This window comes from Balaenoptera ricei, chromosome 6 (assembly GCF_028023285.1).
Source record: "Balaenoptera ricei isolate mBalRic1 chromosome 6, mBalRic1.hap2, whole genome shotgun sequence".
Classification (NCBI taxonomy): domain Eukaryota; kingdom Metazoa; phylum Chordata; class Mammalia; order Artiodactyla; family Balaenopteridae; genus Balaenoptera; species Balaenoptera ricei.
In genome coordinates this window covers 109097484-109119739 of record NC_082644.1, presented here as the reverse complement: position 1 = coordinate 109119739, position 22256 = coordinate 109097484, and the positions used below count along the sequence as shown (strand labels likewise).

At 37.6% G+C, this 22256-nt stretch overlaps 1 protein-coding gene across 2 annotated transcripts in view; it reads left to right on the top strand.

Moving 5' to 3' along the window:
• MEGF9 (multiple EGF like domains 9) overlaps positions 1–22256 on the top strand; it is an 85385-nt gene that overhangs the window by 36179 nt on the left and 26950 nt on the right. For both annotated transcript variants that reach the window (XR_009503759.1, XM_059925480.1), the window contains exon 2: positions 5767–5968. Coding sequence is in view for 1 of the 2 variants with exons in the window: in XM_059925480.1 (XP_059781463.1) it covers positions 5767–5968 (202 nt within the window). In the remaining variant the exon portion in view is untranslated. The remainder of the gene's footprint in view (positions 1–5766; positions 5969–22256) is intronic.

The window sequence follows — 22256 nt, the reverse complement described above, 5'->3', positions numbered from 1 at the left end:
TTGAGTTTTGCAAAGGTATTTCCACAGTTTTGCAAGAGGCTATAGATGGAATTTCAGGCTATATTCCTGAATCAGATTCCTGTGAGTGCTCTGTGTTAGTTGTATTTACAAGTATTTTTTTCAGTATCTATGCTTAAGTGCAATACTTGTTTCGTAATCATTTTAGTTCAGCAACAGTGCTGCTATCAATGAACATTTCTTTACGAGATTTGCATCATGAATTGACTGAGGACACAATGTTTTTCACTTTCTTATTCAATCTTATTCAAATCTTTCACTTCTTTTATAGTTCTTTTTTATCTGCAAAAGGCTAACACACTATTGTATCAAACTGCCTTAGTCTTCAGACATCATAGTTAATTACAGCACTCAGAAAGGACTTCAGAAACAGGCACAGAGAAACAAAGGACACATTAATTAGGCCATATTACTACAATTAATATTTTTCTAAAAACTCCCATCGAAGTAGCTGCAGACACCAAAACATAATTAAAATTCTGTAGATGATATACTGGACTTTTTACTGAGCTAAGGACATGAGTTGGTTAAAAGTTGAATGCAGAGAGAAGCCTACCAGGTGTATGAAACAGGTGTTTGATGAGTTACAAAACTCATCATTTTTCTTTAGTGCTAAAATTTTCATCTTTTGGCTTTGGTAAGGGATGTTTGAAAAGTGCAGTGTTTAATTAATTAATTATTAATAAATTTATTTATTTATTTTTGGCGGCGTTGGGTCTTTGTTGCTGCGCATGGGCTTTCATAGTTGCGGCATGCAGGGGCTACTCTTGCAGCGTTTAATTTAAATGCAATGATTGCTTTGGATACTTTTACATCAAAAGCATCCCATAAATTCAAAGTCTCAGAGAAAAATGCCCATTTATTGTCTCTTCTCTGGACCTTTATATTTCTTTTTTCTTTTTTTTTTAAATTTTATTTATTTTTGGCTGCGTTGGGTCTTTGTTGCTGCGTGCAGGCTTTCTCTAGTTGCAGCGAGCAGGGGCTACGTTGCATTGTGTGGGCTTCTCACTGCGGTGGCTTCTCTTATTGCGGAGCACAGGCTCTAGGCGCGCAGGCTCCAGTAGTTGTGGCACACGGGCTTAGCTGCTCCGCGGCATGTGGGATCTTCCCGGACCAGGGCTCGAACCCGTGTCCCCTGCATTGAGGTGGATTCTTAACCACTGCACCACCAGGGGAGCCCTATATTTCTATTTTTAAACAGTTTGGCTCCAGATTTTAGTTTCTTATTCTTCTTCGGGGTTCAAGTCACTGTATTTCATTGTTCTTCAGAAGCCGAACAAAAAGAAAATGTCTCCCTGCTAATATATATGTTACTCTTCTCTATTTTTCTGTAGAGTTTTCCTAAGAATTATAGGGCACTGAAAGGAAACACGCTACTCAAATGATGGCGAGTTTATTCCATATTTACTCATAGGCAACCAAATGAGCCTTTTGGCATTTCATTCAGACTTGTCTGTGATTAGCGTTTTGTGTCCTCTTCATGTTGTTTCACTCCCATTAACATACACACTAGTGCCTTACCATCAGTCATGTCACAGACTCCTTTGTGCCGCTCTGGTGTCTAAGATTCTACCTCATTAAAAAGTCAGCACTTCATCTCCTGTCTTTGGCTATAGGTCCTTCCCACTGCTTTTATCGATTGACATGTCTTTTCTTCTTTTTTCATATTGCCAGTCTCCTAGAAAATTGCATTGTTTCTGCATTAACTCCTATCTGGTTCCGTATGAATGTCAAGAACTGTGAAGGCTCTGAGAGTTTACTTACAAGCTAATGAGTTATCCTGACACAATTTAACGCATGTTCATAGTCCTTTATATTTATTACTGTTGCTCATACTATTCATTTAATTTGGATCATTTCATTTGAGGTTGAACACTGGGATAGGGCCTCAGATTCTGAGCTCCAAACCGAAAAGATGCATATGTTCCCTGGCACTTGGTATGCTTTACTTCAGCTTCCTTCCCTTTGGTTAATCTGGGGAGGAATGTTAATGTGATAGTGTATTTTTGTCTTGCTATATCAGGTGATAGCACCTCATCCTGGCACTAGGGTGATCTTCTCTTCTCTTGCTGAAATATTTGCAATTCACCCCACTACTGTTAAGATGATTAGTACCAAGGGCATATAATCAATAAATGCTCCTTTTTTCTCTCTGAAACCATGTCCTATACCCTTTTGTTTTCATCGTTGTATTTGTAGGCACCCATGTTAGTAATGTATGGAGCCCAGCATATGAAGGATACACTGTTCTTCTCTACCTGACCCACAGCTTGAATTCCTGAATGTCAGGACACTAATTCTATTTCACAGACATTGTCCAAAACTGCCATGGTAATAAACCTAATCCCAGGCTTTCAGATCTCACCACAAAGCTGTGGCCTGTGAATCTGGCCATCTAAATTGTGTTTCGATTATTTTATTTGGAATCCCTTTCTTCCAGCTATTGTAGTAATTATTTCGGCACTCCAAACCACTTCCAGTTTGTGTGTTGGGCCTGAGTGTTATAGGTACTGTATTATGCCTGTTTACGGATGAGAAAAGGAAGGCACGAGGAGGTTAACTAACTTGCCCAAGGTCATAAAGTTAGTAAGTGATGGAGCTGGATTTAAACCTGTAGCTGTCTGCTTCTATAGTCTGTGCTCATATCTGCTTCACTTTACTGCCTCTTTAAATTACTGTCGTAAGAGGGTCATAGGTGGTAGTTGTTGTTATGGGTTCAAACAAGGGGCAATAGAATTAGAGTTTATGGAGGAGTAAATTTCAGCTGATTCTTGAAATAAGGGACAGATTTAAATATGTGGAGAGGAGAGAACATTACAAGGAGCACAGAATGGGACTGAAAAGAGTATGTTCAGGGGATAATGAAAAGGCTGAATCAGTTCTATAGAAATAATAAATAACCAACAAACTTGGTTACTACTGAAGTTTTATCCATAAGACTTGATTGAAAAAAATACTTAGTTTTTATCTCAAAGTTCTTAACAGTTTTACTAAAAATGTTATTCATTGGGAACACTGATTCAGGTTTCAGATGGAAGCACATTAGTAAGGAAATAACAGAATAAAATTCTCAGTCTTTATTATAGAGTTTTTTAGTCCATTCATTTTTCTTGAGCTAATTCTGCCCATACCAGCACAATTTGCTTGGTTTAACTTGTGATGAAATTGGTCCAGCAGGAGGAGTTGAATGTATGTTGGAATCCTGCCAGATTTTGGAAGAAAATATTATTTTTAGCATTCTGGTCATTTTTGGTAGAGTGAAGGCCTTGCCATGCAGTTGTTATTGGCAGGTTTACAGACCACTAAACACGGCTTCCTTATTTACAAAAACCACACACACACACACACACACACACACACACACACACACACACACAAACCCAGAAACTAGAAATAATGTGAAAACATGTAACTCTATCACAGAAATGTCATGCTTATGTAGTTTAGTAAAAATAAGAATCCTGACTGAGATGGGAAGCTTATTCCTTTCCTAAGTTTGGGGCTGAAGAAATCTGAACTCTCCTCTGGGTTTTGTAACTAATTCACCACTCAAGCTTAAAATATACATAAAATAAACAAATCACTTACATATTCATTCATTTGGTATATTTACAAATTAGAAGAGGTGTGAAGAGCAGGGAGATAAGCTGACACCAAAGGTTAGGAACTGAAGAAGTGTGGGCCAAGAGTTGGCCAAGTGAGAATATCTTTGTGGAATCCTTTGTTTGGACTTGTGTGCATAAGCTATTTGTGATGACATAAAGAATTTTGAAGGTTAATTTCCTTGTCTAGAATAGAGAAGCAAACTTCTTTATAGCTTTCTTTTTAAGACTCTGGATCCAGTTTATCCAGTATCTTTTTAAAAGTAAAAGTTATGTTAAAGATTTTTCTTCAAGCTAAACTTTTATCTATATGTATAATGTCATTTTATATATTGATAGTTCCTTACTTATTCAGAAGTATAATTTGTCATAGATTTCTCTGAGCTTTTTAAACCGAGGTCCATAGCTACTTTGGAATGGGGGCTATTCCTAAAATATGTACAAGGTTTTATCTGCAATTGACTTTAACTACATGTTTCTGTATATGGTTAGAAAGTCCTATGTTGATACTTTGTCAAACTATGTTGAAAATACTTTCTTCTTAATAGAATGAGTATAAATAATAGCAAAAAACAAATCCTAACTGACCTTTAAATGTATCTGCATTAAAAAGCTAAAGCCGCTAACACATATATATGGAATCTAAATTTAAAAAAAAAAAGGTTCTGATGAACCTAGGGGCAGGACAGGAATAAAGATGCAGATGTAGAGAATGGCGTTGAGGACACCGGGACGGGGTTGGGGTTGGGGGGGAGGGAAGCTGGGACGAAGTGAGAAAGTGGCATGGACATATATACACTACCAAATGTAAGATAGCTAGTGGGAAGCAACCGCATAGCACAGGGAGATCAGCTTGGTGCTTTGTGACCACCTAGAGGGGTGGGATGGGGAGGGTGGGAGGGAGACGCAAGAGGGAGGGGATACAGGGATATATGTATACATATAGCTGATTCACTTTGTCATACAGCAGCAGCTAACACAACACTGTAAAGCAATTATACTCCAATAAAGATGTAAAAAACAAAAAAAAGCTAAAGCTGGGACTTCCCTGGTGGTCCAGTGGTAAAGAATCCGCCTTACAATGCAGGGGACATGGGTTCGAGCCCTGGTCTAGGAAGATCCCACATGCCGCGGAGTAACTAAGCCCACGTGCCACAACTACTGAGCTTGCATGCCACAATGAGAGAGCCCGCGTGCCACAAACTACAGAGCCCACGCGCTCTGGAGCCCACGAGCCACAACTAGGGAAGAGAAAAACCCACAGGCCACAACTAGAGAGAAGCCCGGGTGCCGCCATGAGGAGCCCGGGTGCTGCAACGGAGGATCCTGCACGCTGCAACTAAGGCCCGATGCAGCCAAAAATAAATTAAATAAATAATAAAATAAATCTTAAAAAAAAAAACTACGGAAATGATTTTTTTTTTTAAAAAAGCTAAAACCAACTACTTCTAAATATTTTCATTCAAAAAACTGTTTGAAATATCTAAAGAAAATGTTTATTTTCTAAATCTTTTAATTTGGGAAAGAGATTCAAATTGTGATTGGTTTTAACCCACTGATCAGGATGCCCCTGTAAACGTTCTTATCTGGGATTTATTGTTTGTCATTTGCTCACCTTAAAGTTTCAATTCTCCATTAATTTCTTCCTGGGAAGAACATACTAGTTCATGATTCCAGCTGTAGCACAATCTTGTCTGACCTGTATAAGTTACCACAGTCAACCGTCTGAGCTCTTGCTGCTATACAGCGGGATTATTTATTATTTAACGTGTTGTCATTTCCAGCATGTTCTCTCAGTGCCATGTAGATAAGCATAGGCCCTGCCTTTGGAGATTTCTAATCCAGAAAAACTAGTAATATACGGACCCACCCACACATTGGAGTATAGGGTAAGAGGGCTAGAAGATGAAGAGTGCTGAAAAAGAAATTGAGAATGTTAGTTTTATAATTAGTTTATGTACTTTACTGCATATAATTCCCAATTTAAATAAACTAAATAGGATAGAAAGTGAATTTGAACTAGACTTAATTTTATCCATCCTTACAAAGTTGTCATGAATATTTATTAAGAAAAATAAAATAGAGCTCATTTTATTAGGAAAGCATTAAACCTTAGTTGATATCTCTTTCCCTCTTTTCTTTGCAGGATATGTGTGTAACTGCTCTGTGGTCGGAAGCCTGGATGTGAATCGCTGCAACCAGACCACAGGGCAGTGCGAGTGTCAGCCAGGTTATCAGGGTCTTCGCTGTGAAACCTGCAAGGAGGGTTTGTACCTGAATCATACTTCCAGGCTCTGTCTGCCATGTGACTGTAGTCCACGTGGAGCCCTCAGCATACTCTGCAACAGGTAAGCAGCAGAAGTTGAAGGTAAAATTAATTTTATTTTATCACACACACAAAAAGGCCTCTGCTCTCAAGGACCAGACTGGTTTAAATAAAGGGGCCATAGATTTACAAAATATTTCACATATTTTTATCATTTTGTGAATTATATTTAATGTCAAGATTTAAAAGCTTCTAATTTACTGATTTAGTTCTTCAAAAGCACCTTGGTAACCAATTTTGCCTTGTAATAGTTTCTCTAAATTTCATGGAAAAAAAGTATTGAGAAAGCAGTCTGCTTCCTGGAAGCAATAACTTCCAGGCATTTCCAGTGAAAATGTCCTTGTTATGTTTATTAACATACCATTAGAGTTTCAGGAAACTTATTCTTTGGTTTATTTTTTCTCTTTTCAAAATTCTAAAGCTGTTTCTTTGCACATGTAAGGCTTAAACTTGGTAATATCCTAATTTCTTTAATTAGTGTGAAAAAGACTGGTTTCACTCTATGTACCAGTATATACATTTTGGGGGACCAAAACTAGATTAAGCAGAAATTGTCTGGAAATTACCTTTAAAATAGTAAATTATTTGTAGGTGACTTAATCTAGTAGAACAGTGCCCTGTAATCTAAGGATTTGCCTTCTACTCCACTGAAAGTAATTATCATTTGACCTTGTGTGAGGTACTTAGCTTTCTGTGGACCCCAAGTGAAAAAGCTGAAGAGGCAGTGTTATGTGATGAAAAGAACAGAGCTTTAGGATCAATCTAACCTGGGTATGGATCCAAGATGGGCTGTCACTTAGGAGCTTTGTGATTTCAGCAAGTTATTTCACTTCTCTGCGCCTTAGTTTCTTCTCAAGGTTGTGGTGAAGGTTAAATGAGTAGAATCTATGTAAAATACCCAGCACACATCACTCAATTAATTCTGGTTTCTTTAAATTTCAGAGGAATATTGTTGGCTTGATGAGGGAGTATTTTAAAATAATTTTTAGCTCCTTGGCAGAAAAGTTTCTTTATACTTAGCAGTAGATATTTTGGATGCTTTATAAATCATATAGTACAGGGACTTCCCTGGTGGTCCAGTGGTTAAGACGCCGCGCTTCCACTGCAGGGGGCCTGGGTTTGATCCCTGGTCGGGGAACTAAGATCCCACATGCAGCGTGGCACAGCCCCCCCCAAAAAATCATATTGTACAATACTGTATCATATTGTACTTCTATTAAAAATATAGATGTGAACTTAAGAAGTTTATAATTTCAAATACAACAATAATCGATGTTTATGATGCTTGGTATTTTTAAATAGTTAACTATCTAAATCCTCATAGCAACTCCTTTTATGTAGGTTATTAAATCACAAAGATAGTAAGTGGCAGAAAAGGAATTCCAAATTTGGTCTTCCAGTACTAAGTCCAGTATTCTTATCATCCTGCCATATAGCTTCTATAATGAGAAAACTGATAATCACTTTGTTACTTGAGTTTGAGAATATAACGGTTGCTTACCATTGCTCCCTTTACTCCCCTAAAACATGCCGACACAAGTTATATTCAGAAGGCCCACATTTCTTACCATTTTAAAAGGTGAGATTTGCATAAGTTTGTTCATTCTGGTATCTAAAGACATGTCCACTACTTTTTTTTTTTTATAATATTTATTTATTTATTTATTTGGCTGTGCTGGGTCTTAGTTGCGGCACTTGGGATATTTGTTGTGGCGTGCGGGCTCTTCGTTGTGGTGTGCGGGCTCCTCTCTAGTTGCAGCGTGTGGGCTCCAGAGCACGTGGGCTCTGTAGTTGCAGCATGCAGGCTCTCTAGTTGTGGCACGCAGGCTCAGTAGTTGCTCCATGGCATGTGGGATCTTAGTTCCCCGACCAGGGATTGAACCCGCATCCCCTGCATTTGAAGGCGGATTCTCAACCACTGGACCACCAGGGAAGTCCCCTGTCCACTACTTCTTTTAAAATAAGATTCTGCAAACACATTTGCTTTGAGTACTTTTGGAAAGATAAAAAAGTGTTTACTTCTAGGCCAAACTACCTTATTAGAGGAGAAAGAAATGAGAAGAGTGAGAGAGAGTTTGAGAAGCTGGAGAAGAGGGAAAAAAGTAATACTAATGTTTATGTAGTATACTGCTGTTTTCATAGGTCTTTTACAAATTATTTTTTATTTATCTTTTCCCTGACAGTGAATGTCATCAAGTGACATAGGCTAAAACACCATTCTGAAAATAGGTAGTAACTATAAAGTAGTGGAAAAGTGCACTGGACATTCGAAGGTCTAGGGCAGGGGTCTGTAAACCAAATCCATGAACCAAATCCGGTCCACTGCCTGTTTTTGTAAATAAAGTTTCATTGGAGCACAGAAGCCTCATTTCTTGATTGTTTTGGCCCCAAGGATAGGCATATTAAAATTTTGAGATAAATCCATAATTCTTTTCTATGAGTTACTACAGAGTAATATTTAATTAAAATTTTAAAATAATATTATTTCAAAATGTCAGACAATTTGTCAGAGCAAGCAGTGTATCACAAAAGTCATTTAAAAACTTGTACTTAAAGAAAGTCATTAGAAGGAAGGCGTGGGAGCTCAGAATCCAGCTCTAAGCACTGCATTTCATTTTTTTTTTCTTTTCGACTTTTTATTTTATTTTATTAAAAAAATGTTTTTAACATCTTTATTGGAGTATAATTGCTTTACAATGGTGTGTTAGTTTCTGCTTTATAACAAAGTGAATCAGCTATACATATACCTATATCCCCATATCTCCTCCCTCTTGCATCTCCCTCCCACCCTCCCTATCCCATCCCTCTAGGTGGTCACAGAGCACCGAGCGGCTGCTTCCCACTAGCTATCTGTTTTACATTTGGTAGTGTATATATGTCAATGCCACTCCCTCACTTCCTCCCACCTTACCCTTCCGCCTCCCTGTGTCTGTGTCTTCAAGTCCATTCTCTACATCAGCGTTATTCCTGTCCTGCCCCTAGGTTCTTCAGAACCTTTTTTTTTTTTTTTTTTTTTTTAGATTCCATATATATGTGTTAGCATACGGTATTTGTTTTTCTCTTTCTGACTTACTGTCACTCTGTATGACAGACTCTAGGTCCATCCATCTCACTACAAATAGCTCAATTTTGTTTCTTTTTATGGCTAATATTCCATTGTATATATGTGCCACATCTTCTTTATCCATTCATCTGTCGATGGACACTTAGGTTGCTTCCATGTCCTGGCTATTGTAGATAGAGCTGCAGTGAACACTGTGGTACATGACTCTTTTTGAATTATGGTTTTCTCAGGGTATATGCCCAGTAGTGGGATCGCTGGGTCGTATGCTAGTTCTATCTCTAGTTTTTTAAGGAACCTCCATACTGTTCTCCACAGTGGCTGTATCAATTTACATTCCCACCAACAGTGCAAGGGGGTTCCCTTTTCTCTACACCCTCTCCAGCATTTATTGTTTGTAGATTTTTTGATGATGGCCATTCTGACTGGTGTGAGGTGATACCTCATTGTAGCTTTGATTTGCATTTCTCTAATGATTAGTGATGTTGAGCATCCTTTCATGTGTGTGTTGGCAATCTGTATATCTTCTTTGGAGAAATGTCTCTTTAGGTCTTCTGCCCATTTTTGGATTGGGTTGTTTGTTTTGTTGATATTGAGCTGCATGAGCTGCTTGTAAATTTTGGAGGTTAATCCTTTGTCAGTTGCTTCATTTGCAAATATTTTCTCCCATTCTGAGGGTTGTCTTTTTGTCTTGTTTATGTTTTCCTTTGCTGTGCAAGAGCTTTTAAGTTTCATTAGGTCCCGTTTGTTTATTTTTATTTCCATTTCTCTAGGAGGTGGGTCAAAAAGGATCTTACTGTGATTTATGTCATAGAGTGTTCTGCCTATGTTTTCCTCTAAGAGTTTTATAGTGTCTGGTCTTACCTTTAGGTCTTTAATCCATTTTGAGTTTATTTTTGTATATGGTGTTAGGGAGTGTTCTACTTTCATTCTTTTACATGTAGCTGTCCAGTTTTCCCAGCACCGCTTATTGAAGAGGCTATCTTTTCTCCATTGTGTATTGTTGCCTCCTTTATCAAAAATAAGGTGACCATATGTGCATGGATTTATCTCTGGGCTTTCTATCCTGTTCCACTGATTTATGTTTCTGTGTTTGTGCCAGTTCCATACTGTCTTGATTACTGTAGCTTTGTAGTATAGTCTGAAGTCTGGGAACCTGATTCCTCCAGCTCCGTTTTTCATTCTCAAGATTGCTTTGGCTATTCGGGGTCTTTTGTGTTTCCAAAATTGTAAGCACTGCATTTCTTACTACAAGAAAGGAAGTTAAATTGACATGAGACTTGAGGAACAGAAATGGGAAGTTGCGGGACTATGTACTTTGGCAAGAACATTTGGGTGAACTCTGAGGAAGCACCTCTGTGTTCTGCTCTGCTATAAATTATATGTGGGTAAGTTAAGGGAAAAAGGAAATTGTAGGCAAGTAATGTGATATGTAGCAGAAAGGAGGTGGCATCTGAAATTAGTACTTTGATTCCATTCTTGATTTAGCCACTTACTAACTGTACAATCTTGATTAAGATATTTGACCTCTCTGAGCCTCAGTGTTTTCATCTGTAAAATAGGATTCATAAATGTAGCATGAAGAATTTTTGTGAGAATTAAATTGTGTGTGTGTATACCCACTTACATTGTAACTGGCACTTAGATTCAACTCAGTAACCCCCCAGTAGTTGAGTCTGTTTTTTAATTTTTTAAAAATTTTTTTAATTTATTATATTTATTTACTTATTTTTATTTTTGGCTGCATTGGGTTTTTGTTGCTGCACATGGGCTTTCTCTCTAGTTGCAGCAAGTGGGCCTACTCTTTGTTGCAGTGCAAGGGCTTCTCATTGCGGTGGCTTCTCTTTGTTGCTTAGCACGGGCTCTAGGCGCATGGGCTTCGGTAGTTGTGGCACGCGGGCTCACTAGTTGTGGCTCGCAGGCTCTAGAGCTCAGGCTCAGTAGTTGTGGCACATAGGCTTAGTTACTCCACGGCATGTGGGATCTTCCTAGACCAGAGCTTGAACCCGTGTCCCCTGCATTGGCAGGCGGATTCTTAACCACTGCACCAACAGGGAAGTCCCCTGTTTTTTTTTTCAAATGAGGAATAGAATTGGTGACTCACAAAAGAGAAGAATTAAGTCACCCAGTCTTGGGTATGAGTAGGGGTTGGGATATCTGTTTCTGTTGGTAGGCTAAAGAAGAAATTGCTCACTGTAGAAGAAAAAAAAGTTTAGCTTATTTTCTTCCATTTTAAAGAAACCCATATATGCTTTTTAAAATTGGACATTTCATGCTTTAGAATAATAACAGCTAAAATGAATTGAACACATGCTAGGCACTATCCTAAGGCCTTTGAATGTAGTGATTAATTTAATCCTCATAGCAACCATATCAGGAAGGCACTATTATTATTATTCTCATTTGTACAGGAAAAGAGTTGCAAGTTAGGTAACTTGCCTAACTTATGATATAATAGCCAGTAAATAAGAGTTGGAATTGAAACATATGCAATCTGGATCTATAGTATATTTTCCTATCCATTGTGTTGGTATAGCCCCTCTCAAAATCTCAGATATTGAGCAAAGTGAGTGAGTATTGTAAGAAACTTTGATGCTGTGGTGCCAACTACTTGATATTTTATAGGAATTTCTTCTGATTATGTAGTTGGTGCTATATAAATAACTCTTCTTGGGAAAGACTAATCCCAAGTAGACATTGAGAACATTAGAGGAAGTTTATAAATATATGCTAAATTTCTAAGTAGAGTAGTTTAGAGTAGGGAAAAAGCAGGAATAATTAGGAAAGGATTCCCAGAGGAGGTAGGAACTGAGTTGTGCCTTACAGGTTATGATTTAGGAAGAGAGATGAGACGAGAAAAAAACATGTGAATCTAAGAAAATTTCCTAAGTTTATACAATGAGATGAGAAATATGATCTCCTAACACATATGCAAATTCTCTTCTGTCATGACCTTCTTGTTCTCTTTTTTAAAAAAAAAAAAAATGAAAGTAGAAATGTGGACTCAATTCTATCCAGATTCTCTGATACATCTACTGTCCATGAATGAATAGCTGGCTTTTTAAAAATTTATTTGCCTGTTCTTTTTTTTTTGCCTGTTCTTTATGCCCATATATTTCAGTGGGAGTTGCCCCAGTGAGGGTAGAATTTGGCTGCAGGAGCAAGATGTGGGTTGAGCAATGTCTTTGTGTGCAAACACAAGTCCCTTTATGTACTGACAGATGGCCACCCCTCACATCAACAGTGGTGTTCCAACCTGTTTAATTGGGAAGGATTTGGTCTACAATATCTATCTTTTCACTTTTGCTTTTGGAATACATTTCTGATATTTTCCTGGTTCACATTTGGACATATGTTGAATAAATGAATGGAGAAATCAGATAGCATTTTATCTCAATAAAGCAGTATGCCTAGTGAGAGCCTGACTCTCTTAATATAGCCTTAGAATGTCGTCAGGGTTGACTTATATGTAGGCAGTCATATACTGATTTGAGATTTTTTAATGTATCCATAGTAGGTTAGTATACAAGGTGCATCATTTAAAACTGTCTCTGTGAGATAACGAAGTTCTGTCGTTGCGTAATATCCTTTCCCATAAAACCTGTGGTTGCTGCTGTATAGTGTATGTTGAAATATTTACTACTTTGCATTTTTAATTATGGGAATATGCCCCAGGGCAGAGGGCAAAATTTTACTCATGAAATAAACTTAGGCTGAAATAAATGTCAAATAGAAAGATGACAAAATCGCCAAGACTTAACATTCATATGGGGCTCTGAAAATCATCTGTTGTGTAATAAGGAGTAACAGTTGCTTGTGTTAACTCTTACTTATTACTTTGCCTGTAATTCTGGGACATCAAGAAAAAGTTATTTGATCACTAGAAACAATTAAAACTTGAGGAAACCTTTGTCATTTTATTCACTTATTTCATTTAACAGACATTGCATTTGCCAACTATATGTCAAAAGATATTCAAGATATATTCAAGGAACTTGAAATGGAAAGATAGAAACACAAACATAATATGAGTATTTATAAAGTACACAGGAGATTCAGGAGGTCTTGAGAGAGGAAGTTGCATTTAAATTGAAATTTGAAGGATGAGTAGAAGTTTGCATGAAAGAACAAGCCATCTTTTAGTAGACTGCAAGTGGCTCACTATTTCTTGATGGCAGGGAACACTTGACAGTGGTAGAGAGGAAAGGTTGAAAAGATGAGATTTTTGTCTGTTTGTTTACTGTTGTATCTCTAATACCTAGAATAGTACCTGGTACAAAGTAGACTCAGTAAATACTTGATGAATGAACAGAATGAATGAATGGTTAAGAGTAAACAGGGCCAGACCACGAAGGGCCTGATATGCCATGTAAATTAGTTTGTCCATTGAAGAATACTGAGTAAGGAGTAACATTGGATTTGCTCGTTAGAACAATTACTCCATCAGAAGTCTGGTGGATAGAGAGAGTGAGCTCAGGCAGAGAGACCAGGGAGAAAGGCTATCGTGTAACTCTCGAAGCAAGAGAAGTTAAAGGCATTGACACTGATCCTAAGGCATTGACACTGGCATTGGCAATGGTGCTGGAGAGGAGGGAACCAGCGTAAGAGAGAAAATCTACAGAACTAGATGGTTGATTGTATTTATAGAGTAAGAGAGAGATAAATATGACTCCCATGTTTCGCTCTGGCTCTGGCTCTGGCACAGGAACATGAGTGAAGAGATATTCTATTAACTAGATAAAGAATACAGGTGGATAAGCAAGTTGGAAGGAGATGATTATGATCTTAGGCTTCAACATGTTCATTTTCTATGGGACATTCAGATAGTGGTGTCTGGTAGACACCTGCATGTGCATTGTGTGTCAAACTCAAGAAATCTTATAAACTAGCTAGCATATTCTTAGGAAAGGAAACTAGCATATTCTAAGGAAAACAAAACAAAGCCTCATAGCTTTAATTTTACTTAAAAATAACTTTATTCTATACCTCTGTTATTATTCTTGCAATTATACCAATCTCTAGTTTAAATTACCTTTTTTTTTTTTGGTACACTTCAGTATTTTTTTCCTTGAAGGTAGAATTTTCAAAGGTAGCTGTCTTGGTCAGAAGCAGGTAACTGATCTCAGCCCTTATCCTATATCGTGGTTCATTTGTTTCAATAAATGTTTCTACAGTTCCAAATGGTTTATACCTTAGAAAATAAATCATGTAAAGTTCATGGTAAAACAGATTAGAATAAAATTTGAATGTTAATAAATAGCCAGACAGGGGCTTATTTAGAAAAGGCACTGAGTGCATTGAGGTTTAAGTGTAAATAATGCATGTCTATTACAGTTTGGAAAGCTTTGTATGTTTTTCAGTGCACTCTGTCTTTAATCCTCCTTTCAATACAGAGCATGATCTGCCCTCCTGGTCTTCTAATTATTAACTAGATATCATCTGTAGTCGAATGAAAAAAACAAACAAAACACTTTTTCCTCCCAGCTATTGGTGACCTTTGTGAACATTAACGTAACATGTCACAGTGAATTGATGTAGTTGCTGTTGATCAAATGCATAATTTTTCCTAAACCATATTGCAGAATCCTCTGCTTGTTTCATTTTATTAAGCCAGTTTTAGGTCAGTTTGGAATTTTTAAAAGAAATCTTTTAAAGTTAAAGTTTTATTATTGATAATATTAAAAGATTATTTATTGTGCTTCTTCTGAGAAGCTCCCCCAAATCTGTAGTTATATATATGCTAATAGTACAGATAATCAAGTTCATATAAATGTAGTATTTGGTACCAAGGTATTTATTTGTTTAACAAATTATGTGCAGGATACTTTAATAGACCTTGTGGGAAATAAATAAGACAATGCGAAGACCAAAGGAGCTTCTGGTCTAGTAAGATCATTAAGAAATACATATATAGGGCTTCCCTGGTGGCGCAGTGGTTAAGAATCCGCCTGCCAATGCAGGGGACACGGGTTTGAGCCCTGGTCCGGGAAGATCCCACATGCCACGGAGCAACTAGGCCCGTGAGCCACAACTACTGAGCCTGCGCGTCTGGAGCCTGTGCTCCGCAACAAGAGAGGCCGCGACAGTGAGAGGCCCGCGCACTGCGATGAAGAGTGACCCCTGCTCGCCACAACTAGAGAAAGCCCTCGCACAGAAACGAAGACCCAACACAGGCAAAAATAAATAAATAAATAAATTAATTAATTAATTAATTAAAAAAAGAAAAGAAATACATATATACATACATACATACATATATATATACATATATATATGTATATATATATATATATATATACGTATATATATGTATATATATAATACAAGGTAAAAAAAACTGAGCCACATCATAAAATAGAAAGATAAAATGTAAAATGTTAAGGGGATTAAGAAACTGGGAGATATCACTTATAGCTGGAAAAATCAGAGATGATTTCATTGAGGAGATAGCTTTTGACCTCAGTTTGAAGGAAGGAAAGGATTTAGACATACGGAAGTGCAAAAGGTGGAAAAGAACGTTACAGAATAGAAACAGCAAGATTAACATCTCAGAGATGTGCTTACACAGGATGTAAGGTGGAAGAGCAGTGGGGCAGAGGAGATAAATCTGGCAAGTCCTGCTGGGGTCAGGTCCCAGAGGGCCTTAAGGGCCAGACACATGATTTGGATTTTATTCACAAAGCAATTTTAAGCAGGTAAAAGATCAACACTGTGTTCTAGCAGTAGTAGATTGGGTGGATATAAGTAGGGGGAGATCAGAGGCAGAATGAAAACTGTGAGAATGGAGAGACTGCGGAGAGAAAGGAGAATGGTGATCTGCCCCATGATAGTGTTTCCGTGTATAATTCTCTAGAAAGTTTATGATTTTTGCATTAATGCATACACACAAATCTAAAGGCAGTTTGTGTTTCTAAGTTGAATTTAGGGAAGTGCTCAGTCCCAGGATTCCTTCTTAGGCCCGTACCCTCACAGTATGCTTACCATTCTTCCTTTGTTGCAGGCTGCAGGAATTGAATCTGCTTTCCTATGCTTCAGTAGTTGCTACCACCCACTGTATCCCATGGGATTTTTATTCCCTCATAAGCCTTGCTGCTAAGTGTCAAGCCATGTCCCCATACTCATGTTCTTTCTGTTTTGCTAAAAATAAATCCAGGGGCCTTTTACCTTTTAAGCATTTTAAAAACTATTCGTCTTTATAGAGAGGCCTGTGGGGGTAGCAAACAATAGATATGGGGAAGTTGAAAGCTTATACAACTGATAAACTTTCCGCGAACGGGCTTCAAATATAGGCATACCTCTTTTATTTTACAATTAATTACTCTGACACTCATATGCCTCAGTAGCATAAATCCAGTGCCCTCTTTTTGCATCAATCCATTCCCCAACAATTAATTACTAATTTTCCGGTAGCTCTAGGAGTCAATCCCCCTCTAATGCTGAGTATCAGGGGAACATGATTCTGATCAGGTCACTGATCTTGTTGTTTCTTACTCTTATATTGAATTTTGGGGTTGAGGCCTGACCCTGAACAACCTGACAGATGATGCTTGCTCACTACTGAGATGATGCTTTTACTGGTCAAGAATCGTTGGCAGCAATGCTTCTTTGAGGTAGGATGAACCCACTCCCTTGGTTCCAAGTTCCTTCAATTATACTCTAAATTGGGGCTCGGAAGTTATAGAGATTTAACAACTGGCTCCTTTAGTTTATACGTGCAGCTACATCCCAGTGTATAAGCCAGTTCCAAGAGTACTGGTTGAGGACATTTTGTAGAATCTTTTACCTAACAAACTATAAATCTCCCTTCTTCCCCAATACAAAAGGTCTTGTTAAACCCTTCTCTCAGGACAGTGGGGCCTCTTCACTCTAAACTTACTAAGGGAACCCTAACTTAAATGATTCTTTTTTTATTTTATTTTAATTTTTAACATCTTTATTGGAGTATAATTGCTTTACAATGGTGTGTTAGTTTCTGCTGTATAACAAAGTGAATCAGCTATACATATACATATATCCCCATATCTCCTCCCTCTTGTGTCTCCCTCCCACCCTCCCTATCCCACCCCTCTAGGTGGTCACAAAACACCGAGCTGATCTCCCTGTGCTAGGCGGCTGCTTCCCACTAGCTAGCTATTTTACATTTGGTAGTATATGTAAGTCCATGCCATTCTCTCACTTTGTCCCTGCTTACCTTTCCCCCTCCCTGTGTCCTCAAGTCCATTCTCTACGTCTGTGTCTTTATTCCTGTCCTGCCCCTAGGTTCTTCAGAACCTTTTTTTTTTTTTTTTGATTCCATATATATGTGTTAGCATACGGTATTTGTTTTTCTCTTTCTGACTAACTTCACTCTGTATGACAGACTCTAGGTCCATCCACCTCACTACAAATAACTCAATTTCGTTTCTTTTTATGGCTGAGTAATATCCCATTGTATATATGTGCCACATCTTCTTTATCCATTCATCTGTCGATGGACACTCAGGTTGCTTCCATGTCCTGACTATTGTAAACAGAGCTGCAATGAACATTGTGGTACATGACTCTTTTTGAATTATGGTTTTCTCAGGGTATATGCCCAGTAGTGGGATTGCTGGGTCGTATGCTAGTTCTATTTTTAGTGTTTTAAGGAACCTCCATACTGTTCTCCATAGTGGCTGTATCAATTTACATTCCCACCAACAGTGCAAGAGGGTTCCCTTTTCTCCACACCCTCTCCAGCATTTATTGTTTATAGATTTTTTGATGATGGCCATTCTGACTGGTGTGAGGTGATACTTCACTGTAGTTTTGATTTGCATTTCTCTAATGATTAGTGATGTTGAGCATCCTTTCATGTGTGTGTTGGCAATCTGTATATCTTCTTTGGAGAAATGTCTCTTTAGGTCTTCTGCCCATTTTTGGATTGGGTTGTTTGTTTTGTTGATATTGAGCTGCATGAGCTGCTTGTAAATTTCGGAGGTTAATCCTTTGTCAGTTGCTTCATTTGCAGATATTTTCTCCCGTTCTGAGGGTTGTCTTTTCGTCTTGTTTATGTTTTCCTTTGCTGTGCAAAAGCTTTTAAGTTTCATTAGGTCCCATTTGTTTATTTTTGTTTTTATTTCCATTTCTCTAGGAGGTGGGTCAAAAGGGATCTTGCTGTGTTTTATGTCATAGAGTGTTCTGCCTATGTTTTCCTCTAAGAGTTTGATAGTGTCTGGCCTTACATTTAGGTCTTTAATCCATTTTGAGTTTATTTTTGTGTATGGTGTTAGGGAGTATTCTAATTTCATTCTTAAATGATTCTTTACCCAGTCAGTAGGATCTGCTTGAAGGTTATTTTCTACCTCTGCCCAAATGGCAAAGCAATTGCAAACTTCTCTTGCTAAAGAAGAAAAAACCCACATATTTAATCTCTAGTTAAACATCTCTCTGATAGGACATTTTAATACACTTAAAAAGTTTAAAAATCTTATAAACACGTAGTATTTTTCTGGTCTGTAGTTTGACTTCCTTCTGAGATGAAAATAACACACAACACAACTTGGCAAATACTACTAACATTATTACTACCACCATCAACCCCAGAATGAACAGCATTAACATTTATTGATTATTTACTATGTGCCAAGCTAAGTGCTTTATATATACTATCTTGTAAGGATAAAATAACAACTGGTTGAAGTGGTATTATTCTCATTTTACAGGTGAAGAAACTCAGACTTGAGTAATTTGCCCCCCAACAGACAACTAGTAAGTGGCAGAAACAGACTCAAACCAACACCTGTTTGACTATACTACCTTCAGTAGTTCCCAGAGTTTCTTAGTTGAGCAGCTGAACCTTTGCTTATTTTCCAAATAAGGGTGGTAACCATCCTAGGTTTAGCTACCATATAGACAGATTCCTAGCATGAAAAATTATCCTTTGAGTGGTAAAGATAACATCATCAGTAATAAGTCACGTGAGTATCCTGTACTCTCTGATATGATGAAATGAGAAGGGCATGTTACCTCTATGATATCCTTACCCCAAATTCATAACTTCAGTCTAATCATGACAAAACATCAGACAAACTCAAATTGAGGAACATTTTACAAAATACCTGACAAGTACTTTTCAAAAGCTTCAAGGTAGTAAAAGACAAAGAAAGACCAAGAAGCTGTCAAATTGGAAGAGGCTAAGGAGATGAGTAAATGTAAGGTAATATCCTGGATTGGATCCTGGAACAGAAAAAGAACCTTAGTGTAAAAATTAGGAAAATCTGACAAAGTCTATAGTTTAGTTAGCAGCAGTGTAGCGATGTTAATTTTCAGTTTTGATGACTATACCATGGTTACATGAGAAGTTAACATTAGGGGAAGTTGCATGAATGGTATACAAGAACTCTCTGTACTATCTTTACAACTTTTCTTTAAATCTATTATTTCAAAATAAAAAGTTAATAGAATTGTTATTTGGAACAGCCAGTCAAGGGAATATGGCTAGTATTACTGTCTTATTATGAGGGCAGAATTGGTCCTGGTGACAATTTTTAGCCTTAGATCCATAAGAGGAATCAGGATAAGGAAATAAACTTACTTTGTTGTTGTGGAGATCTGCCATTTTAGATGTATGACGTTGTGGTTAGAATATACAATCAAATTCGTAGCCTACTTTAATATTTTAAATATCTTCTTTCTCTAAAGTTTTAAAAGAAGAGCTTCTAAAATGTTAGTAGACTTAGTTTAAAATAGAAGGACGCTTGTTCCCACAGAGAAGGCTTTGTCTTCCCCTGTGTCCCTTGAAAGAAAACTAAATCAGCATGACTTTCTCCGTCTCAGATGGTTTTTTCATAGCAAGAAATATGTTTCCTGTAGGGTAGAGAGAAATATGGGACTATTCATCTTTTTTCTCCTTGGATTTGATTTCCACTCAAAATATCTAAATTTCTCAATCCCAGTTAGAGATTTGGGCTTGAAGTTTCTCAAGATTTCCTTTAAAAAGGAGCATAAGTGCTTCAGCCATGATTATTTTGACATTCAAAGTGTATAGGACTAGTTTAAAATTATTAATTTCATTTTTATTAAAATCATTATTATGCTTTTTTATTTATTAAGATAATTCTCTGGTATGATATATTCCATTAGTTTCAATAATTTGGATTTTCAAGCTTGCCCCTGTGTTTATAAATTCAGTAGGTTTCCAGAGAATGTTAATAACTAATATCTGTAAAGTCATTTACAAGTAATAGTGTTCTTTTCTCCTGTACATTTTCTCATTTGATTCTAACAACAACCCTGAGAGGTAGGTAAAAATTGTTATCCACCAAATTACAGATGAGAAGTAATATTTGAAAGGTTACATGATAAGCCCAAAGTTGGATATCTATTACATACCAGAGTGAGAAGAGTCATCTCAAGGTCTTCTGACACCATATCCCATGTTCTTTCTGTTGCATTAAACTCCCATGGCTTGCAGTTCTGGGTAAGTATACTCCCCTGTGCTCGAGGTCAGGAGTTCTTAACCTAAGAGGGGGAAGCACATGAAATGTAATGGTGAATCTGTGCATTTTTCTGTGGAGAAGGTCTGCAACATTCAATCGATTCTCAAAGGGATCTGAGATACCATCAAGTTAAGAAGTTTTCTGAATACTGTACAGGAAGGGCATAGATGTTCTTCTCACATTGCCAAAAGCAGTAATGAAAATATGGCTTATATTATCAGTACCGGAATCCCTTTGTCTCTTCTGCCAATTCCCAACACATACACTACAACCATCTCTTTAATTTTTATTTTTCCTGGTCTTGAGTTGATTTTTAAAAAGTTCTACAGTTAAATAGAATGTCCAGTAAAACAGATACTATAGGTATTTGAAAGAAAGGTTTTTGCAGGGAAATAGTTTTAGCCTTCTTGACTAAACCGTTTACCTAAGGAAGCTGCATAATTTAGCAGGAGGATCAGAAGGAAACTAACATCTAATGAACACTGTTGAACCTCTATGCTTGATGCTTTACACATATAACCTCGCTGACTTCTCAGAACAACTTAGCTATCTTGCTCTTAGAGGCTAAGTTACTTAGCAATATGGCATAACTAATAAGTGGCAGAGCTTAGATTCGAGACTAGGTCTGTCTGACTCCAAGGTTCTCCCCACTGTACCCTAAAATAGAATGGGCAAGATTAGATATGGCAGCGGCTCAGTGTAAGTGAAGTTCTGGGTGTGGTTAGCATGATTCATCCACCTAGGAACTGGCTCATGGAGACATAAATCTAGAAGTCAGATCTGGGCACAATGAAAATAAATATTGCATAGAAGAAGACAATTTGAAATAATGAGAGTATGTGTAGAGAATCATTTGAAAGGTAGGATTTAGCACATTAATGAATATCAAAGCTGAGTCCACCTGACTTGCTGGAGCCTAAATGGCAGGCATTTGACATGCAGGAGATCTGAAAACAAGTGTCATGGACCTAGCCATTGAGGTGGGAAGTGGGGAGGCAGGGCAACTGGGACCAGGAGCCAGGCATTGAGAAGCTAGGGACAATAGTTGTAATTCAGTCATTGAGAATATAGGGGACTGAGGTCAAAGGAACCAGTAAGCAAATGGAACTTGATGACAGACATCACTGAGGTTGATTGCTGTAAGTACCCTCTCCTTAGGTCAGAACTGATACCAAATAAAGGGTTCAGCACTAAGCCTAGAGGTGGAAATTAAGTCAGGGCTAGGAGTGTTAAAAGTAGGGAGTGAAATAAGAACAATGATATTTTTCCAGTTAATCTAGTGCAGTGGTTCTCCAAGTATGGTCTTCAGACCAGTATCAGCATAACCTAGGAATTAATTAGAAATGAAAATTCTTGGGGCCAGCCCTAGACCTATCTGAATCAGAAATTCTGGGATAGGGCCGGGCAGTCAGTGTTATAACAAGCTTTCCAGATGCATGCCTAAGTTTGAGCACCACTGATCTAGTGGACAATGTTGCCCCCTAAAACCTAATGTCAACTTATATGCAGGAGAAAACCAGAAGGCATTCTAGCCTCTGTTCTTTGTTTATATAAGGATTATAAACATTAAAGAGGCCCTTTTAGCAGGGTCATAATAGAATATTGAAGTTAAGTAAAATAGCATTTTCTTTGAGGGCTAGTAATTTTATTTTTATTTGCTCTTCTTTGTCCTACTTTAAAGAACAAACCCAAGGGATCACTGTCTTCCAAGGTTGATTGACCCATCATGGACCAGTCATTAAATGTCTCATTTTTCTCACCTAGAATAAATATCCTATTTCTAAGATTCT